Here is a 22,327-nt window from a genome sequence, read left to right on the forward strand (position 1 = left end):
CTACCAGAGTCTAGCTCGAGAATACTTGAGCATATTCTTGGCTTGATCATTAAAGAACATGTAAGAAGTGAGTGATTGTATTTGCATATGGTTTAGCAGAAGGTGAGATGAAAAACACCGATGAAGAGACAGGCCTATAAAGGCCAAACATTCAATGGAACAAATAAAACTATATAAGGTGTTAGCACTGTGGGGGTGGCAAAAAATTCATCCTTTCAACAAATAAGTGCCTCTGTGTGCCAAGCACCCACATAGGTACCGTGGGGTCATGCAGAAAGCTTCTCCTTAAATACAAACCCAAACAAATGAAGATTTTTAAAGAGGATTCTGTAGTATTTCTCAACAATAAAAAGACATGGGGAGTTCCCGTCGTGGCGCAGTGGCTAACGAATCCGACTAGGAACCATGAGGTTGCGGATTCGGTCCCTGCCCTTGCTCAGTGGGTTGACGATCCGGCGTTGCCGTGAGCTGTGGTGTAGGTCGCAGACGCAGCTCGGATCCCGCGTTGCTGTGGCCCTGGCGTAGGCTGGTGGCTACAGCTCCGATTCAACCCCTAGCCTGGGAACCTCCATATGCCGTGGGAGCGGCCGGAGAAATAGCAACAACAACAACTAAAAAAAAAAAAAAAAAAAAAAAAGACATGAACTGAAAAAGTGAATATTGAGACGAGCAACAACATGTATGAAACTCAAAATTAACTATGCTGGGTGAAATAAGCCAGACAAAAGAGAGAACCTCTTTATTTGATTCCATCTATATAAAATACTAGAAAGTGCCAACTAATCTACAGGGACAGAAAGCAGATCAGTGGCTGGGAGGGAATCACAAAGGGGCACAAATAATCACAGACAGAGTGATGCCTACGTTCACTATGTTGATTTCGGTGATAGTTTCACAGATGTACAGTTATGTCAAAACTTAATTAACTGTACACTTTAAATATTGCATGCCAAAATACCTCAATAAAGCTGGTTTTTTTTTTTTTTTCTTGTAAATCCAGGACAAAGAGAGAGGGAGGGAGGGGGAGAGAGAAAGAGAATGAATTCTACGGCCTCTCTTGCAATTCTTTCTTGCTCAAGGACCCCAGATGATGTCAATTGTAAGATCCTTTTTCAGTACTTGCTGCAGTTTTAACTGGCAGGGGGGCCTATAGGCTCCATTTTCTCATCTTATGCAGAACTGGCCCGTGAAGTCTTTCGCTTCACCTGGTCTGGTCTCCTTTTGGACCCAGAACGCACCTGTCTCTGCCTCCACTTGCTGGGATGTTTCCTTCCTTCTAAATGATCCAAATTTCCTCTCCCTTCAGGGTCGGCTAAGATAAGATTTATTTTATAGTCTTTCCTATCCATTCCTGCAAAAAGAGTTCTGTACCTTCCTCAAGATTCTCTAGTATTTATAATCTAAACTGCTCTTTTGACACCTTTTTCTGCTTTGTATTATTTGCTTTTCATGTGTATGCCTTATCTTCTCAACTGGATTATGAGCTTCTTCAGGGCTGAGACTGGATCCTATTTATCTTTGTGTCTCTCCCAAGGCACTTAATAAGTGCTTAATCAGTGTCAATTTTAAAACATCTCACTTTGATAGTCCTTCCAAAACACTTTCTCAGCCATTATCTCAGGTGATCATTACATCAACACCACAAGACTGGAGGAGCTAGAAATATGTTAGTTCCTCCTTTTGACAGATAAGGAACCTGAAACCCAAGGTCACATAGTTTGTTAGAGACAGAGATGGAACAGATAATTGCATATAAAAGTTCGATCTAATCCAGGCTTCCCACGGCACTCCCCCTCTCCCCTCCTACCTGGAAACAGACCTCTGCACCCTTCACCTCGTCATTCCCCAAGTGCTTTAGAGCTGCCCAGCCAAAGCTTTGTAGTACCATTTTAGAAAATTTGGCAAATATGAGACATGAAATTTCAGTAGATTTCTGATCAGCTCTGAGTCACCAAAGCATGCTTGCTATTTTGTTCCAAGTGCCGTTTGTTAGGGACATTATGCCTGATATTTAATGATGCTGCACTACAGAACTAAGCAAGCATAAATGATTCTTAAAAGCCTTAGAAAATGACAGCACTTTAATATTAAGCATGAAAGGTGGCAGGTGACAAGACGACCAAGGATATAAAATTTCTGCACTGGATCACACTATTGCTCTATGTATTGCTGGCAAGAATTCTCTAGTTGGTACTAAAAGAAAAGGTTAAATTCTCTGCCACCCAGCACACCTAGCCCTGAGATTCCTTCTCCACTACCTCAGACTCTGCTTCTCTCATGCAATTTACTTACTATTAAATATTTTTAAAATAATTCATCTAGGAGTTCCAGCTGTGGCTCAGCGGAAACAAACCCGACTAGTATCCATGAGGATGAGGGTACAATCTCTGGCGCCACTCAGTGAGTTAAGGATCCAGTGTTGCCATGAGCTGCGGTGTAGGTTGCAGATGCAGCTAGGATCTGGCGTTGCTGTGGCTGTGGCATAGTCTGGCAGCTGTAGCTCCCATTCAACCCCTTGCCAGGGAACTTCATATGCTGCACCCATGGCACTAAAAAATAATAATAATACTGATAATTCATCTAATGACTGGATTCCGGTTTGACTTTGCAAAAAGGATGGGGTGAAGTTAACCCAGAGAGAGGTAGGGGGACCCCCTTGACAGGTGTGATGACATTTGGTCAAAGTCCATAGTCAGCCTGAGGTCAAGCCCAGAGAGGAAGTCAGGGACAAGGAAACTGTCTTCCTCCCATCACTGTTTTCTCTCCTTCCCACCTCCTGCTGAGATTCCCCCATTGTCTGAACCCAGTCAGGGAACATGAGAACTCTAAACTTCCTAGGTAGTCCTTCCTTTCCACATAGGGTGTTGAAGAGCAGATGTGGATCTGGGGGGCCAAATAGAAGACATCCTGCTCATTGGTCTAGAGGTGGGCAGGTGACCCAGTCAGGCCAATGAGAGGTATGGGCAAGCCTGCTGGGTGCTTCCGGGAAAGACTTTCTTCCCTGTCATAGAAGAAGGCTCTTCTTCTTACTGCCTGTTTGGGATGCTGTTGAGATCATGTACTTCTGGGACTTCTGAAGCCACTTTGTGACCATGAGGGGATTGCAAAGAGACCTGCAAACAACTTTGATAAAAGGTTGCTACTAAAAAGGCTTAGGACCCCCCCCCTCTGCACTTCTTGTTAAGCAAACAATAAACGTCTATACTGACTTTTTTTTTTTTTTTTTTTGCCATTTCTTGGGTGGCTCCCGCAGCATATGGAGGTTCCCAGGCTAGGGCTCCAATTGGAGCTGTAGCTGCCCGCCTACGCCAGAGCCACAGCAACGCGGGATCCGAGCCGCGGTCTACAACCTACACCACAGCTCACGGCAATGCTGGATCCTTAATCCACTGAGCAAGGCCAGGGATTGAACCTGCAACCTAGTGGTTCCTAGTTGGATTCGTTAACCACTGAGCCGCGATGGGAACTCCATATATTTTTTAAAAAGACATTTTTAATGAAAGAGACGTAAAGGAGAGGGCAGAGGAGAAGCATGAGGGAAGAAATTGGAGAGGAAGCCCGCCCAAGTAGAAGGGCTGGCAGCATCTGAGCAAGAGACCTGCAGGCAGGCTTGGAATGGGCGGCCGGTCTGGGAAAATTCAGAGGGCCCTTGGGTCAGGTTTACATTCTGCCAGCTGCGACCTTGAACATGCCTCCTAACCTCTTTGCGCCTTAGTTTTCCCCTCTGTAAAATGGGTATGAAAGTGACTTTCTCATAGACGCTGTTAAGAACTAAACGGGGGCGGGGCGAGGCGAGGCAAGTCAAAGGCTTGACATAGTGTCTGACTCATCGTGGGCCCTCAATAAGAGCTAGCAATTATTACCAGCTTCTCAGCGTTTGCCCTCGACCTGGGGACGGTACCCGGAGAAGAAGCAAAGACGTCTTGCTTCAAAACTGGTCACAGGCGGTTGGGGTCTAAGGGGTTGCACGCCCGGCGAGGGGCGGGGCCTGCCGTTCCCGCCTAGAGCGTGGCCCCGCCCCTCCGACGCGCTTTCGGCATTATCCCCGCCCCCGACGGTCCCGCGAGGTCCTCCGGTGCCTAGCTCCCAGCCTCTGCGCTGGGCCGCAGGGAGAGGTTCCGGACCCCGGGCGTGGGCGGGGGGCTGGTGTTGCCACCACTGGCCTGCCCACTCCAGCCCCCTCGGCATCGCCTCGGGAGCTTCAGCTGCCGCATGCTGTGCAGGTTTGCCTCGGAGGGTCAGCGGGCGGCGCTGCGGGGAGGAGGAACGCTGGGAGGGTCAATCCAGCCAGTCCGCAGTCTCCGGCCACCGAGACCGCGCTCGCCCTTGGGAATCCTTGGCCGCCCAGACGGAAGAAAAGTAGGCGCCAGAGAGCCCGCTCCGCATTTTGATTCATCTCGGGCCCTTTAAGGGTCACATCTTGTGAAAATACCTGTAAAATCAATTTAACGTTCAGTGCAGCGTGTAAAGACAGCTCTAAGAATTTAAAAGACGCCTGAGTCAGAACATTTAAATGCTTAGGTCCTTGCAGCAGCATTTTCACATGTCTGAGTGCAAAGGGTGGAGAATGGAGCCTGATTGCCGCCACCGTTCCCGCCCTGTAACACTTTAAAAGGGTAAAGAAAAGTACCCTAAAAAACCCCAAGTGGGCAGTTCCCCTAGGGAGGGAAGAACAGCTAGCGTTTTTGAAATTTGAGTTGGTCCTCATTTCCGTGGATGAAGTTTGCCTGCAAAATTTACTTGCAGGCTTAGATCCGTGATAAACAGAATTGCTAAAACACTGAGCTTAACTAAGTAGTGGCTTTTGTTGACAAGTCGATTGTTATTAATTCTTAATGTCTCATCCAAGGCAGGAATCGTTATCTCAGTTTTGCAGGTGGGGAAAATTTGGCACAAAAAAAGCATTTCCCTTAAATTCACACAGAAGCAACAGCTGAGCTGCAAATTAAGTCCTTGCGTTCTGCCTCCTCAGCTGCGTCCCCCTCTGGACCATGTTACAAAACAAATGAGTCCTTACTTTGATGTTACTCATAAAACGAGGGAGTAAACCAAATGTTCTGTGAACATGAAGTGTTAAATCATAATAACCTGTGTCTGTTCTGCTTTGGGAGGCTCAGCTGCCCTTTGGGATTTGATACTTTACAGAGAGGCGGGGTGGAGCCAAAAAAAGGTGGGGGGAGTCATGTCAAGGGAAGAATTTTGCCTCAGGGGTCCACCCTCTGACCATCTTTACTGCCCCTTTGTGTTGATGTCACTCTTAAGTGTTCTCCGTGTTCTGGCAAAACGCCAACAGCGCATGTCCACCTGGCCAGGCTCAGCCGCATTATTATTATTATTATTATTTTTTTTGTCTTTTTGCTATTTCTTTGGGCCGCTCCCGCGGCATATGGAGGTTCCCAGGCTAGGGGTCCAATCGGAGCTGTAGCCACCGGCCTACGCCAGAGCCACAGCAACGCGGGATCCGAGCCGCGTCTGCAACCTACACCACAGCTCACGGCAGCGCCGGATCGTTAACCCACTGAATAAGGGCAGGGACGGAACCCGCAACCTCAGGGTTCCTAGTCGGATTCGTTAACCATTGCGCCACGACGGGAAATCCTCAGCCGCATTATTAATACATCTTTGCCTTACTCCTTTTGGCACTGACCTCCCTGTAAGTCTTCCTGTCCTGTATTTTCCTCTAGGTGCTCTTTACCAATGCTGTTATGTGAAAACCAGTTGTTTTTGTTCAGGTGTGGAATGATTTGTCACTGCTGAAGGATATTTCTAGAGTTAATGATCAAAAACTACTGACAAATCTCAGATGAAAGCACAGGTTAAAGAAGTGTTAGAAACTATTGAGGAATCTGATAGCTGAGTTATTTGACTGGAGAAAAATGGACTTTTTTCCTTTTCCACATTTCCCAATTCACTCAAAAGGAGAACGCAACGGCTGAGTTTTAACCTTAGACATAATGGTGGGGCAGGGGAGCACCCTCCTGTTTATCTTATTTTATTTTGCTTTTTAGGCCTGCAACTGGCATATGGAGGTTCCCAGGCTAGGGGTCAAATTGGAGTTAACAGCTGCTGGCCTACACCACAGCAACTTGGGATCCCCAGCTGAGTGAGGCCAGGGATGGAACCTGAGTCCTCAGGGATAGTAGTCAGATTTGTTTCCGCTGTGCTGCAGTGGGAATTTCCACCCTCCTGTTTAAACTAATGAATTGGAAACTTGTCTTTCCCAAGGAGGCCCTCTTTTCAGACAGGACCCAGGGTGTATGATATTTTCCCTCCCAAGGAGGCCTCTTTTCAGACAGGACCCAGGATGTATGATATTTTTCCCTCTCTGAAAGAGGGTTCCTCCTCCCAGGCTTGTTGATAATGGAAATTTTAACCCAAGTTAAAGGTAGTTTTCTCTCTGGAGCAGCCAGACAGTTTATTTTTTTGTTTTCTTTTACTCCGTTCCACAGATAAGAATCCCAAGAAACGCAGATGGCATCTGGGGATTTCTGCTCACCTGGAGAAGGGATGGAACTACTCCAACAAGGTAAGGGTAGCCAATTGCAAGAGGCTTGAGCACTTATCCAGAGAGGTCTTGCCTTCTATAATAAAAAGGATTTATAATGTTCCCAGGTATGGTTTCTCTTCACAGAAGCCTGAGTTTCTGAGGTAACTAGAAGACTTGAAGATTTTTAAACACTGTCTTATTGGAAGACAGATTACACCAACTCCTACTCAGTATCTGCTTCTGCAGTAGCCTGAAATTTCAAGGGAGTTCCCCTCATGGTTCAGTGATAACAAACCAGACTAGTATCCTTGAGGACAAGGGTTCCATCCCCGGCCTCACTCAGTGGGTTAAGGATCTGGCCTTGCCATGAACGGTGTGATGTAGGTCAAAGGCACGGTTCAGATCCAGTGTGGCTGTGGCGTAGGCCAATGAGTACAGCTCCGATTTGACTCCTAGCCTGGGAACTTCCATGTATCGTGGATGCATCCCCAAAAGACAAAATAATAAATTCATAAATAAAAATTCAAGATGCTCCTGTGCTATGTTAGCAAGCATATCCTGAAGACAAGGGTGGCCAGTGAACTTTTGAAGGCTGCCTTCCTATGTCTTGAATTTTCTTGTATGTTCTCCAGAATCTCAGATCCTTCTACATCTTGCATTCTTTCCATATCTCAAATCACTTCTATATTTTGAATTCTTTGAAAACTTGAGCCTTCTGTGCTTTGATCATTTCCATATTGATCTTTCAGTGCCTTGGGGAGGGGAAAGAGTTATTTCTTTTTTTCTTTTTTTTTTTTTGTCTTTTTAGGACCGCACCCGCGGCTTGTGGAGGTTCCCAGGCTAGGGGTCTAATCGAAGCTGTTGCTGCTGGTCTACACCACAGCCACAGCAACGCCAGATCTGAGCTGCGTCTGCGACCTACACCACAGCTCACAGCAATGCCGGATCCTTAACCTACTGAGCGAGGACAGGGATTGAACCTGAAACCTCATGGTTCCTAGTTGGATTTGTTTCTGTTGCACCATGATAGGAACTTGGAGAAATTTCTTTATTTTTGGTCTTTTAAATTTTTTTAGGGCTCTACCTGCAGCATATGGAGGTTCCCAGGCTAGGGGTCGAATCAGAGCTGTAGCTGCCAGGCTACACTACAGCTGCAGGAACGCTGGATCTGAGCTGCATCTGCGACCTATGTCACAGCTCACGGCAACACCAGATCCTTAACCCACTGATTGAGGCCAGGGATTGAACCTGCACCCCATGGATGCTAGTCAGATTTGTTTCCGCTGAGCCACGATGGGAACTCTGGAAGAGAAATTTCTTATTCTCTAAAAGGACTTTGGTGTGATGATCATTCGGAATGATGGTCCAAGAATGGAAATGCAAGTGGTAGGTGGGAGTAAAACAGAAGACCCCAGCAGAAGGCACGTGGGAAAAGGTGGAGAAAAAGCCCCGTGAGCATATGGAATAACCAGCGGATCCTGGTTTCTTGCAGTTTTTCTTATGCATGTGCTGTTCTGCACCCACATGAGTTACTCACCTCTACTTACAATGAGGATAATTTGGTTATTTAAATTGTGTAGTTACTCTTAAGAATATATCTGGAGTGCCCATTGTGATACAGCAGAAGCGAATCCAACTAGGAACCATGAGGTGGTGGGTTCAATCCCTGGCCTCACTCAGTGGGCCAAGGATCCAGCGTTGCCATGAGCTGTGGTGTAGGTCGAAGATGGGGCTCAGATCCTGAGTTGCTGTGGCCGATTGGACCCCTAGCCTGGGAACCTCCATATGCCATGGGTGCAGCCCTGAAAAGACAAAAAGTCAAAAAAAAAAAGAAAAACAAATATATATCTTTTCTCAGTCTTTTTTTTTTTTTGTCTTTTTGCTATTTCTTTGGGCCGCTCCCACGGCATATGGAGGTTTCCAGGCTAGGGGTCCAATCGGAGCTGTAGCCCCCAGCCTATGCCAGAGCCACAGCAACGTGGGATCTGAGCCGCATCTGCAACCTACACCACAGCTCATGGCAACGCCGGATCGTTAACCCACTGAGCAAGGGCAGGGACTGAACCCACAACCTCATGGTTCCTAGTCGGAATCGTTAACCACTGCGCCACGATGGGAACTCCTTTTCTCAGTCTTTTTATGCAGCTAGAGATCATATCCAAAGTTGGAATTTTACATGTTTTTCCCCTTCCTAAGGAACTCTAGTTATTCTGTGTGAATGAGACATCTTAGGTACAGTAGTGATTCCTACCAAAGGGTCCCTTATTCTTTTTTCTTTTTTTTTTTTTAAGTTTATTTTTTTTGTGTGCACCTGCAGGATGTGGAAGTTCCCCCACCAGGGATCAAACCTATGCCACAACAGCAACCACAGCCACAGCAGTGACAGCACCGGGTCCTTAATCCACTATGCCACTAGGGAATTCCAAAGGTCCCTTTTTCTTGATTCTCTTTGTCTAATATATATATAATTTTTTTAATTTTTTTTTTTTTTGCTTTTTAGGGTCACACCTGTGGCATATGGAAGTTCCCAGGGTAGAGGTTGAATTGGAGCTGCAGCCACCGGCCTGTGCCACAGCAACATGGAATCTGAGCCATGTCTATGACCACAGCTCATGGCAATGCCCGATTCCCAACCCGCTGAGTGAGGCTAGGGATTGAACCAAAGTCCTCATGGATACTAGTCTGGTTCATTTCCACTGAGCAACAACTGGAACTCCTCTTTGTCTAATATTTTCCCACTGTATTTCCTCTTTATAAGATCTTAGGTTTTTGTTTTTATATGCCACACCTGCAGCATATGGAAGTTCCTGGACCAGGGATTGAATCCGAGCTGCAGCTGTGGCAACACTGGATCCTTTAACTCACTGCACTGGGGATCAAAACACACCTCGGCAGCAACCAGAGCCACTGTGGTTGAGTTCTTAACCCGCTGTGCCAAACCCACTGTGCCACAGTGGGAACGCCACTAAGACCTTAGTTTTTTGTTCTTTGTTTTTTTTGTTTTTTTGTTTTTTTTTTTTTTTTTGCTTTTTAGGACCGCACCCGAGGCATATGGAGTTCCCAGGATAGGGGTTGATTAGCGCTACAGCTGCCCGGATCCAACCCAGTGGCTACACTATAGCCACAGCAAATCAGGATCTGAGCCGCGTCTACCACCTACACCACAGCTCATGGCAACACCAGATCCCCGACCCACTGAGAGAGGCCGGGGATTGAACCCAAATCCTCATGGATACTAGTTGGATTTGTTTCCCCTGTGCCACAGTGGGAACTCTGACTTTAGTTTTTTTAAAGAGACTCGTTACCTATCCCTAATTTTTTTTTTTTCTTTTTGGTCTTTTTAGGGCAAAACCTGCGGCATATAGAAGTTTCCAGGCTAGGGGTCTAACTGGAGCTTCTGCTGCCAGCCTAAGCCACAGCCACAGCAGTGTGGGAATTGAGCTGCATCTGTGACCTATGCTGCAGCTTGTGGCAACCTGAATCCTTAACCCACTGAGTGAGGCCAGAGATCGGGAACCCACATCTTCAAGGATAGTAGTCGGGGTTTTGTTTTTCTTTTTGTGTTTTGCTCTTTACAGCTGCACTCGTGACATATGGAGGTTCCCAGGCTAGGGGTCCAGTCAGAGCTACAGCTGCCAGCCTACACCACAGATGCAGCAACATGGGATCTGAGCCATGTCTGCGACCTACACCATAGGTCATGGCAATGCCAGATCCTTAACCCACTGAGCAAGGCCAGGGATTGAACCGGCAACCTTGTGGTTCCTAGTCAGATTCATTTCCACTGCGCCACGACGGGAACTCCGCAGTCAGATTCTTAGCATGCTGAGCCACAAGGGACCTCCACGGTCCCTAATTCTTAATGAATAGCCTTCTATATAGTATAAATTCTTGTTACTTTGAGTATTGTCTCTAGTTTATTTGTGGGGTTTTTTTTTTAATTCAATCAATTTAAAACGCTTCCCTACCAAAATCTAGGGGTTTTTTTGGATGTGAATATTAAGCTAATACAACTACAAATGTAATTCATTGAGTAATAAAAAAAATAAAATTATTTCAACAATGAAAAAAATATTAAGCTAAGACTTATGCTCAGTTATATAAATTAAGAGTCTGTACCTTTCTTGTCTTTGCCTTTGGTCCTTGTGGGGGATGGCCCATTAAGTGTGCAGCAAACAGCTTCCTCCTTGTCACCTGAGGGAAGAGGACCTGTTACAGAACCCACACTTCAGCAAACTACTTCTGAGTCTCTCTCAACACATGGATGAGAGTGGCTTAAGCCTCATCCTGGCAAAAGAGCAGACTCAGGTAAGGGCCCTGGGAGAAGGGGCTGATAGGGAGGAAGAGGTGGGTCCCTACCTGAGACATTTTTCGGTTTTCCAGGCATGGAAGGAAGTTCGACTGCACAAGACAACATGGTTGAGGTTTGAGATTTTGCATAGAGTGATTCAAGAGCTGCTTGTTGACGACTATGTAAAGATACAAGACACAAATTTAACTTCTGAGGACAAAAAGGTGAGGCAGGAGAGATGACTTGGGTGTTGGTAGCAGCTGTAGGAATGATCAGGCCAGCTGTGGCTTCCACTGATCTGGGGGAAATGGCTTTGAGGAATGGTTATCAAAAAAGAAAAGGACCTTAGTTATGGGGAAAGAGGTGGCTATGTTGTCAGGGTTTTGAAAAGAAAGATTGACAGAAGGTGCCGGCAGCTGAGAAGTGATCTGAAGGGGATGACACACTTGAGGACTTGAAGATGTGTGAAGAACTGGTTCATGAGGAGGAGGTGGAGTAGGAGAAGGTTTTTGTTTTGGGGTTTTTTTTGTCCTTTTTTTTTTTTTTCCCCCGCTTTTTATGGCCATGCCTGTGGCATGTGGAGGTTCCCAGTCTGAGGGTCAAATCGGAGCTACAGCTGCCAGCCACAGCCACGCAAGGTCTGAGCTGCATCTGTGACCTATACCACACCTCACGGCAAGGCCGGATCCTTAACCCACTGAGCAAGGCAGGGATTGAACCTGCGTCCTCATGGATGCTAGTCAGATTCATTAACCACTGAGCCATGACAGGAACTCCGAGGAGGTAGAGTAGAAGTTTTATAGTAACCTCTGTCTTTTTTTATTCTCTCCCTCAGTTTCATGAGACCCTTGAACAGCGACTGCTTGTGACTGAGCTGACACAGCTCTTGGGCCCCAGACAAGAGACAGAGGTGCCTTCACTGCTAGGGCTGGAGAAATCGGACCTTCTGGAGCTCATGCCACCCTCAGAGGTTGGGGTTGGGCAGATATTGGGATCAAAGAAATGAAATGGCGTAATTTCTCCCACATATTCAACGTCTTTTGGTTAAGGCTTATTGTTTCTGTAAAAATGATATATGCAGGAGTTCCCATTGAGGCTCAGCAATAACGACCCTGACTAGTATCCATGAGGCCTAGGGTTCAATCCCTGGCCTCACTCACTGGGTTGAGGATCAGCGTTGCTGTGACCTGTGGGGTAGGTTGCAGATGAGGCTCAGATATGGCATTGTAGTGACTGTGGTGTAGGCCAGCAGCTGCAGCTCCATTTTGATCCCTAGCCTGGAAACTTCTATATGCTGCAGGTACAGTCCTGAAAAAGCAAAAAAAAAAAAAAACGCTTGTGGTGGTCAAACTCAAATGAATAAGAAAGATGTTAGAAGGAAGAAAGTAAAAGCTGAAAACTACATCTAGAAACAAATGCAGTATTATTATATTACAGCTTGACATAAATAGTATGTGGAGAATATAATCTGTTTCCACTTAATATATTTTAAATTTTTTTCAAGTATATTAGTATTTTCAGGTATACATTTTTTTTTCAAATAATTATAAGATGATACCTCCTAAAGCATCTTTTTTTTTTTTTAATTAAAGTATAGTTGATTTAGTAGTTCCCTTCATGTCTCAGCAGAAATGATTCTGACTAGTATCCATGAGTGGCTGTGGTGTAGGCCAGTGGCTACAGCTCGGATTCAGCCCCTAGCCTGGGAACCTCCATATGCCTTGGGTGCAGCCCTAAAAAACCAAAAAAAAAAAAAGTATAGTTGATTTACAGTGTCGTGTTAGTCTTCAGGTGTATATATAGCATAGTGGTTCAGTTATACAGATATTTATAATCTATTCTTTGTCATTTTCTTTTCCATTATAGGTTTTTGCAAAATATTGAGTATTGTACCCTGTGCTCTACAGTGGGTCCTTGGTGGTTATCTATTTTATATATAGTAGTGTGTATACGTTTTTGTTGTTGTTTTGCTTTTTAGGGCTGCACCTGTGGCATATGCAAGTTCCCAGGCGAGGGGTCAAATCAAAGCTATAGCTGCTGGCCTATGCTACAGCCACAGAAACGCCAGATCTGAGCCATGTCTGTAACCTATCCCACGGCTCATGGCAATGCTGGATCCTTCACCCACGGGGCAAGACCAGGGATCCATCCTATATCCTCATGGATCCTAGTCGAGTTCATTAACCGCTGACCCATGAAGGGGAACTCCCTAGTAGTGTGTATATGTTAATTCCAGCCTCCTAATTTATCCCTCCCCCACCTCCTAAAGCACTTTTAGCACAGTGTCCAGGCACATACTTAGTGCTCAGTGTCCCTATTATGTCATCGTTTAAATCACAGATAGGATTCCATTATATGGATTTAATACAGTTTTCTTAACCTTATTGATAACCTTATCCTTATTTCTTAACCTTAACCTTATCAATATTAATTTAAGTTTGTTTTCCACATTTTTACCATTGGAAACCACACTGATAAGGAGTTCCCTAGTGGCTCAGTGAGTTAAGGATCCAGCATTGTCATTTTCTGGCTCAGATCGCTGCTGTGGGATAGGTTAGATCCCTGGCCCGGGAATTTCTGTGTGCCTCGAGCACAGCCAAAAAAAAGAAAGAAAGAGAGAAAAAGAAACCACCCTGATGTGAACATGCTAGTTCATAGGTATCTTTGTATGATTATTTCCCAAGTGTAAGTGGGATTCCTGGGTCAGAGGATACACATGTAGAACACAGTGGTACGTATTGCCAAACCGCTCTCCAAAGCAGTGCTCCCAGTGCCCCAGGTCCCCACCTTCAAATCAGCATGGCATCTTGACAGTCATTGTATTCTTTGCTAACTTGATAGACTATTAATCTCCCTGATGTCTCTTGATGCGTTTTCTTTGGCTCTCAAGCATCGTGTATTCATTGACTGGCTCTTCCTAGTGCTAACAGCCCACCTGCAAGTCTCTTTTCACTTCTGTGGCTATAGGATTGTGTGTGGATGAGAGCCCGGCTTGCACTGGAAGTGGAGGAGCTGCTCAAGAAGAAATGTTTCACTCTGCTCTGCTACCACAATCCCGATTCAGGTGCCTGCTGGCCCTTGGCGTTCTGTTCATGGCTGGCCTCCAGGGCTCCTGGTCTGCTCTTTGGGGAATAATGCATTTGAATTTTAGATTCGGGATGGAAGCTGGGAAGCATTGGACATGTTTGTTTCCTTGCTGATAACATAAAAGCGAGGAATTTGGTAAGGACTCTTTTCATTGGGCGAGGTGCTGAGCGACAGTGACCTCTTGCTGCAGGAAAGGATGAGATTGTTCTCAAGGAAATCAGAATGAAATAGGAAAGTTTAGGCCAACAGGTGTTCTTGTCTTTACTTCTGTGATTTAAGAATTGAGGGGTGTTCTTGTTGTGTCTCTGGTTAATGAACCCGACTAGTATATGAGGATGCAGGTTCGATCCCTGGCCTCTCTCAGTGGGTTAAGGATCTGGCACTGCCATGAGCTGTGGTGTAGGTTGCATATGCGGCTCGGATCTGGCGTTGCTGTGGCTGTGGTGCAGGCCGGCAGCTGTAGCTCCCATTCAGCCCCTAGCCTGGGAACTTCCATATGCCATGGGTGTGGTCCTAAAAAGACCAGAAAAGGAGGGGGGGCAAATCTGGAGTCAAAAGTAAGAGTAGAGAAAACTTAATTATGATAACTGGGCCATCAGAAGAAAAGCTGTCCAGAAGACAGAATTTGTGGGGCTAAATGTAGGATAGGAGCATTTAGGGCTTTTGCGTTCAGCGCGCTGTCTCTTTGCCCAGATTCAGACAGTGAAACCCGGAAGGCCGAAAAGGTGGGGAAGCTTGCAGAGGTCCTGATGGATGAGAAGCAGCAGTGCCAGGATGCCAAGAGCCAGCAGAAGGAGCAGATGGTGCTACTGGAGAAGAAGAGTGCCACCTACTCCCAGGTCTGGCAGGGCACTGGGATGGCTTCCTTTCTCTTTTACCCTGGCCCCAGGGGCACCTCTGGGGAAGCCAGGGATTTCTGACCTGCCTTCTATGGTTGTTTGTGCCCACCTTCTTCTTCCTGCCTTAGGTGCTTCTCCGCTGCCTGGCATTGCTGCAGAGGCTACTTCAGGAACACCGGCTGAAGGCTCAGTCAGAGCTGGACCGCAGCAATGCCCAGTACCTGGAGATCAAGTGCAGCACCCTGATCCTGAAGCTGCGGTGAGCTGTGACCCCTGTGGATCTGAAGGGGTCTGTCTAACATGCCACCCGCTCTGACCCTCACCCTCATTTCTCTTTTCTCTCCACCTGCCGGGCACCCTGTGGGTATTGAGTAGATGTCACATAGCCTTTGGGTTACCCTAAAGCCTTCAACGTTCTTGGGTCTTTTATTCTAAAGCATCTGAAATGGGTGCTAGACTGCCCAGGAATTCAGAATGACCTTGTTTACCCTGTTACTGCCTAGCTCATGTCTTGACCACAGGCAGGTCCTGGGTCCCAATCCTAACTCTGCTGCTGTGAGGGATCCTCAGATTGACATTTCTTTCTTCCCTTGGTCAGGATGGAAGAGCTAAAGATTTTGTCTGACACTTACACTGCTGAGAAAGTGGAAGTTCATCGTCTCATTAGGTGAGAACTCCCAGGAGCTTGGTAGTTCAGGCTCCTCAGAGCTGGTCCCCACACCCTCCAGACTCATTGGTTTTATTTTACTTGTTCTTATTTTGCGTTTATTTTTTGGCCATGCCCATGGCATGGGGAACTTCTTGGGGCAAGAATCAAAGCCACACCACAGAAGGGACAACACTGGATCCTAAAGCCACCGTGCCACCAAGGAACTCCAGACTCATTCATTTTATTTATTTATCTATTTTTAATTTTACCACCCTACCTGTGGCATATGGAAGTTCCCTGGCCCTTATGCCACAGCAACACTGGACCAGAGATATAGCAACGCACCGGCTCCATAACCCACTGAGTGAGACCAGGGATCGAACCCGCATCCTCACAGACACAACGTTGTGTCCTTAACCCACTGGGCCACAACAGGAACTCTGAGACTCATTCATTTTAACACCTTCCCATTCTTGTCTGCTTTTTGGGGAACCGGATCCTTATTTTGTATCTTCTGGGCCTGAATTCTTAGGGACCGTTTGGAGGGGGCCATTCACCTACAAGAGCAGGACATGGAGAAGTCCCGACAGGTCCTGAACACCTATGAGGTCCTTGGAGAGGAGTTTGATAGGCTGGTGAAAGAGTACACCCAACTCAAGCAGGCAACTGAGAACAAGCGCTGGGCCCTCCAGGAGTTCGACAAGGCCTACCGCTGAGCATCGTTGGGGTCAGGAGGCCCAGCTTCTGCTTAGGGGCTGCCTCCTCCTCTCCGGTAAGAAGACCACCTCTACTTGAGGCCACCTTTACTCAAGGGAGTGTGAGGACACTTGCTCAAAACACTAGTCCTTTTGGGACCACCGGGTTTTTCTTCCTTTTTTACAATGACTGAGTCTCTTCTGGAAAATGTAACAGATTTGTATAATTTTATGTACAGCTATTTGTAAGTGTCAGCCCTGTATCATATTTGATTATCTCCTGAATAAAGTGATGATATGGTGTCTAGGACTTTAGTCATTTTTCTTTGGGCAAAGATAAAAAAAGAATATCAAAAACTATATGGAGGAGTTCCCGTCGTGGCACAGTGGAAACAAATCTGACTAGGAACCATGAGGTTTCGGTTCGATCCCTGGCCTCGCTCAGTGGGTTAAGGATCCGCTGTTGCCATGAGCTGTGTTGTAGGTCACAGACATGGCTCGGATCTGGCATTGCTGTGGCTCTGGCACAGGCCGACAGCTACAGCTCTGATTAGACCCCTAGCCTGGGAACCTCCATATGCCACAGGTGTGGCCCTAAAAAAAGGACAAAAGACAAAAAAAAAAAAAAAGAATCATTGAGCTTGAAGACTTCAATAGAAACCTCCCAAGCTAAATTGCAGAGAGAGAAAAAAAACTACATGGTTACGGAGGGGAACTGAGTAGGTCCAAAGAGATCCATAATGTTTGTGCAAAGGGTGGGAGGGTAGCAGGGCCAGCCTGCCCCTGTGGAGTTCAAGAGGCTTCATTCCTAGAGAGCAGGAGTGGATTAAAATGAGGCTTGCTCTTGGAGCTGCAGCTGCCAGCCTGTATTACAGCCATAGCAGCACGGGAGCTGAGCCGTACCTGTGACCTATGCTGCGGCTTGTGGCAACACGATCCCTAACCCACTAAGCCAGGCCAGGGATCAAACCTGCATCTTCACGGGGACTACATTGAATCCTTAACCTGCTGAGCCACAGCAGGAACTCCTGGGCTTGCTCTTGAAGAACTATAGTTTCCAGAGGAGTGCTAGATGCTCAGGTGGGTAGGAGACTGTTCTGCCACTGTGGTTCTTGGTGGAGTGGGTGAAATAAAGCACCTAGGTATCCAGCTTGGTTGTAGGAAAGGACTCAAGCCTCTTGTGCTCCTGCTTCCCTCTGGTGTGGTTTGAGGGTTACTTCTTTCTCCAAAAGCAGAGGGTGGGAGGGGATCACTCTGAGGAAGCAAGTTCCACGGTCTACTTAGTTTAGGGATCAAACTCATGCCACAACAATGATAATGCCAGATCCTTAACCTGCTGAGCCACCAAGGAACTCCTTCCTTCTTTTCCACTATAGGTTATTACAAGATATCGAATATAGTTCCCTGTGTCATACAGTAGGTCCCTGATGTTTATCCCTCTTATACCTAGGAGCGTGTTTATGTTAATCCCAAACTCCTCATTTATCTCCCTCCCCCTCCCCTTTGGTAACCATAAGATTGTTTTCTGGGGTTCCTGTAGTGGCTCAGTGGTGACAAACCTGACCGGTATCCATGAGGATGCAGGTTTGGTCCCTGGCCTTGCTCAGTAGGTTAAGGATATGGTGTTGGCATGAGCTGTGAAGCATGTGGCAGATGCGCCTCAGATCCTGTGTGGCTGTGGCTGTGGCTGTGGCTGTGGTGTAGCTTGGCAGCCGTGGCTCTAATTCGACCCCTAGCCCGGGAACTTCCATATGCAAGGGTGTGGCCCTAAGAAGACCAAAAAAAGATTGTTTTCTATGTCTGTGAGTTTCTGTTTTGTAAATAAGTTCATTTGCATCATTTTTTAAGATTCCACAAATAAGCAATATCATATGTTTGTCTTTCTCTATCCAACCTACTTCACTTATTACAATAATCTAGGTCTGTTCATGTTGTTGCAAATGGCATTATTTATTATATGCCGTATTTTCTTTATCCATTCATCTGTCAGTGGACATTTAGGTTGTTTTCATGTCTTTGCTATTGTATATAGTGCTACTCTGAACTCTGAGGTGCATATATTTTTTCAATTTATGGTTTACTCTAGATATTGGCCCAGGATTGGCATAGCGGGATCATGTGGTAACTCTATTTTTTTCTTTTTGTTTTTTGTTTTTTTTGGCTGTGCCTAAACCATGTTGAAGTTCCCATGACCAGTCATCAAACCCATGCCACAGCAGCAACCCTGGGCCCAGCAGTGACAATACAGGTCCTTAACCCACTGAGCCAACAGGGAACTCCTACTTCTAGATTTTTTTAAAGAAAACTCCATACTGGCTGCACCAATTTACATTCCCACTAAAAGTGTAGGGAGGGGGAGTTCCCGTCGTGGTGCAGTGGTTAACGAATCCGACTAGGAACCATGAGGTTGTGGGTTCAGTCCCTGCCCTTGCTCAGTGGGTTAACGATCCGGCATTGCAGTGAGCTGTGGTGTGGGTCACAGACGTGGCTCGGATCCTGCGTTGCTGTGGCTCTGGTGTAGGCCGGTGGCTACAGCTCCCATTAGACCCCTAGCCTGGGAACCTCCATATGCCACTCAAGAAAAGACAAAAAAAAAAGTGTAGGGAGGGTTCCCTTTTCTCCACACCCTCTTCCAGCTTTTATTATCTGCAGAGCGTTTTTTTTTTTTTTTTTTTGGTCTTCAGGGCGATGGGTGAGGCATGTGGAGGCTTCCAGGCTAGGGGTCCAATCAGAGCTACAGCTGCTGGCCACAGCCACAGCAAATGTGGAATCTGAACCACATCTGTAACCTACACCACATACCTCATGGCAATGCTGGATCCCAGACCCACTGAATGAAGCCAGGGATCAAACCCACATCCTAATGGATAGTAGTCAGATTCGTTTCCACTGCGCCATGATGGGAACTCCCCTGTAGACCTTTTTTTTTTGGTCTTTTTTTAGGGCTGCACCCACAGCATGTGAAGTTGAAGTGGAGCTTTAGCTGCCAGCCTGCACCATACCCACAGCAACTCAGGATCCAAGCTGTGTCTGCAACCTACACCACAGCTCTTGGAAACACTGGATCCTTAACATCCTGAGTGAGGTCAGAAGTCAAACCTGTATCCCCAAGGATATTAGTTGGGTTTGTTAAGGGTTTGTTAACGACTGAGCCAAGACTGGAACTACTTTTTTTTTTTTTTCCCTGTAGACTGTTTTGTTTTGTTTTGTCTTTTTGCCTTTTCTAGGGCCGCTTCTGTGGCATATGGAGGTTCCCAGGCTAGGGGACCAATCGAAGCTGTAGCCACTGGCCTATGCCACAGCCACAGCAACATGGGATCTGAGCCACATCTGCAACCTACACCACAGCTCACGGCAATGCCGGATCCTTAACCCACTGAGCAAGGCCAGGGATTGAACCAGCAACCTCATGGTTCCTAGTCAGATTCACTAACCACTGAGCCATGATGGGAACTCCCCCTGTAGACTTTTTGATGATGGTCACTACGACTGCTGTGAGGTGATACCTCATTGTAGTTTTGATTTGCATTTATCTGATAATTAGTAGATATCAAACTAGCACCACCACAGAGACAGCCCCAACCATTAATCCACTGTGCCACAGTGGGAACTCCTTTTTTTATTTTAAAATTTTATTTATTTATATTTTGGCTGTGCTCACAGCATATAGAAATTCCCAGGCCAGGGGTCAAACCTGTGCCATGGCAGCAACCAGAGCTGCTGCAATGAAAACTCCAGATCCTTAATCCACTGGGCCACAAGGGAACGCCTCGCTTTTTTTTTGTTTTTTGTTTTTTGTTTTTAATGAAATAGACTTTCTGAAAAATCCAGGCTGGTTACTGTGTAGAATGTCCCATGGTCTAATTGTTTCATGCGGTGGTGAATTTGTACCTCTCCTGTCCAGTATAGCAGATACTATAAAGTTAAATTTTAAAGTTAAATTCAAAGTTAAGTTCCCTTGTGGCACAATGGGTTAAGGATCCAAAGTTGCCAAAGCTGTGGCTCAGGTCACTGCTGTAGTATGGGTTCCATCCCTGGCCCAGGAACTTCCATATGCTGCAGGTGCTGCCAAAAAAATTTTTTTAAGTTAATTGAAATGAAATAAAATTAAACTTTCAATAGGTTGGTGGTTATGTATGAGTCCAGACACGTAACATTTATATCACTGTAGAAGTTTCTATTGGACAGGGCTGTAAGTTTAAGTTTCCTGTAAAGTGGAAGTAGGTCTTCAGGCTATATTAGATTCAGGTTAAACATTCTTGCAAAGAATACTTAATAGGTGACATTATGTACTTCACATTACATCACCTTAGAGCCACATCAGGTCCGAATGTCTCACCACAGTAACTTATGCTGAGTTTGATTTCTTGGCTAAGGTGGCAACTGCCAGATCTCTCTCATATATAAAGCACATTTTCCTTTTGTAGTTAGTGGCATCTGGAAGTGAACGTCCATAATCTCAAAACAGTTCTTCCTGATATTTATGGTGACATTCAGCATTTCCTCAATTAGGTGTTCATCTTGAACCATACTAGATTTTGGTATTTGAAATAATAAAGATAATAATGAAAAAAGAATGGACCCTGTCCTCCACATAAAAAAAAAATCTAAGAATATCAGGTGACAGGATGTGCAAATGAATGTGACTGAAAACCAAGAGAAGTGAATCAAGAATCACAAGGTAGGAATTCCCTGGTGGCCTAATGGTTAAGGATCCAGCATTGTCACAGCTGTGGCTTGGGTTGCTGCTGTGGTGATGGCTTGACCCCTGGCCAGGGAACTTGCGCATGCTGCAGGTCTGGCAAAAAAAGGAAGAAAAGAAAATCATGGGAGTTCCCTTCATGGCTCGGTGGTTGACAAACCCGACTGGCATCCATGAGGATGCAGGTTCAATCCCTGGCCTCGCCCAGTGGGTTAAGGATCTGGTGTTGCCTTGAGCTGTGGTGTAGGTCACAGACTCGGCTTGGATCCCAAGTTGCTGTGGCTGTGGTGTAGGCTGGAAGCCGCAGCTCCAATTGGACCCCCAGCCTGGGAATTTCCACGTGCCGCTGGTGGGGCCCTAAAAAAAAAAAAAAAATTGTTGAGAATAAATCCTAAGAATTCTCATCCCAAGGAGAAACATTTTTTTCTTTTTTCTTCTTTCTTTTCTTTTTATTGCATCTGTAAGATGGATGTTAGCCAAACCTATTGTAGTAATCGTTCTATAATATATGTAAATCAAACCATCATGCTGTATGCCTTAAACTTACAGTGATGTGTGTCAATTGTTTCTCAGTAAAACTAGAAAAAAAAAAACCAAAAAAAAAAGCAAAACAACCCTGCAAAAAAGCAGAAATACCAGGGAGAGATCACAGGTTTTATACATATTTTTTCAAAAAGTTTTCCATATCATACAAACATGCTTATGATAGAAAATTTGGAAAATGCATTTCCCCTGCACATATTGAAGTCATTCTCTATGTGCAATTTGTTATCTGTGTCACTTAATGGCACATCAGGAGCATTTCTCCATGTTATTAAATTTTCTCTGACAACATTGATTTTAATGGCTGCTTAAGATTTCATTGCATGGATGATTTATTTGACCATACCCCTATAGGATATCCAACTCGTTTTACATTTTTTGTAATCATAAAAAAATGCTACACTAAGCATTTCTCTTAATGAATCTTTGCCCTAGTTTGTGAACATTGTCTAGGATAGCTTTTGAAAAGGAAAATTATAGGTGATATTTTTTAAAGTTAAGATCAAAGACTCTGGAGTCAGTCAGCCTAGGTCTGTACCCCATCTAAATTCCTTCTCCCGGGCAGAGGCGGGGGGCATGTAACTTAACCTCCTTAAGACTGAGTTCCTTCACCCATAGATGAGTAATATTTCCTGCCTCACTAGGTTCTTGTGAAGATTCGGGGTTCTTGCAAACCTAATGTTTTTTTTTTTTTGTCTTTTGTCTTTTTTAGGGCCACACCTGCAGCATATGGAGGTTCCCAATGTGAGCTATAGCTGCTGGCCTATACCACAGCCATAGCAACACAGGATCCAAGCAGTGTGTGCAACCCACACCACAGCTCATGGCAACACCAGATCCTTAACCCACTGAGCAAGGCCAGGGATTGAACCTGTGTTCTCATGGATGCTAGTTAGATTCATTTCTGCTGAGCCATGACGAAAACTCTGTGAACGTAGTTTCTTTCATAGAACTTGACATAAAATAAGGGCTCAATAAATGTTTTTTGTTATTATTATCACAAATTGAATTCATATATTTAATCATACAGGGGT

The 22,327-nt window shown here is 45.6% G+C and overlaps 1 protein-coding gene across 2 annotated transcripts; it reads left to right on the forward strand.

The window, feature by feature from the left end:
- Nucleotides 1-3,867: 3,867 nt before the first annotated feature.
- Nucleotides 3,868-16,351, forward strand: HAUS4 (HAUS augmin like complex subunit 4). 2 transcript variants are annotated; one of them, XM_047796572.1, is made up of 10 exons: nt 3,868-4,223; nt 6,450-6,526; nt 10,653-10,795; nt 10,871-11,002; nt 11,614-11,748; nt 13,746-13,842; nt 14,559-14,704; nt 14,833-14,963; nt 15,303-15,371; nt 15,886-16,351. In XM_047796572.1, exons 2-10 carry the CDS (start codon nt 6,472-6,474, stop codon nt 16,067-16,069), a joined length of 1,092 nt encoding a protein of 363 aa, XP_047652528.1. In that variant the 5' UTR covers nt 3,868-4,223; nt 6,450-6,471; the 3' UTR covers nt 16,070-16,351. The 2 variants fall into 2 exon arrangements, with proteins under 2 accessions (XP_047652528.1, XP_047652527.1); XM_047796571.1 differs by lacking the exon at nt 3,868-4,223 and adding an exon at nt 4,342-4,359.
- Nucleotides 16,352-22,327: the final 5,976 nt, after the last annotated feature.

Source organism: Phacochoerus africanus, chromosome 9, assembly GCF_016906955.1.
Source record: "Phacochoerus africanus isolate WHEZ1 chromosome 9, ROS_Pafr_v1, whole genome shotgun sequence".
Classification (NCBI taxonomy): Eukaryota; Metazoa; Chordata; class Mammalia; order Artiodactyla; family Suidae; genus Phacochoerus; species Phacochoerus africanus.

Coding starts and splice junctions, on each gene's coding strand:
- HAUS4 (XM_047796572.1), top strand. CDS start 6,472: ATGGCATCTGGGGATTTCTGCTCACCTGGAGAAGGGATGGAACTACTC. Junction 6,527..10,652: donor GATGGAACTACTCCAACAAG/GTAAGGGTAGCC, acceptor TGGCCCATTAAG/TGTGCAGCAAACAGCTTCCT. Junction 10,796..10,870: donor TGGCAAAAGAGCAGACTCAG/GTAAGGGCCCTG, acceptor TCGGTTTTCCAG/GCATGGAAGGAAGTTCGACT.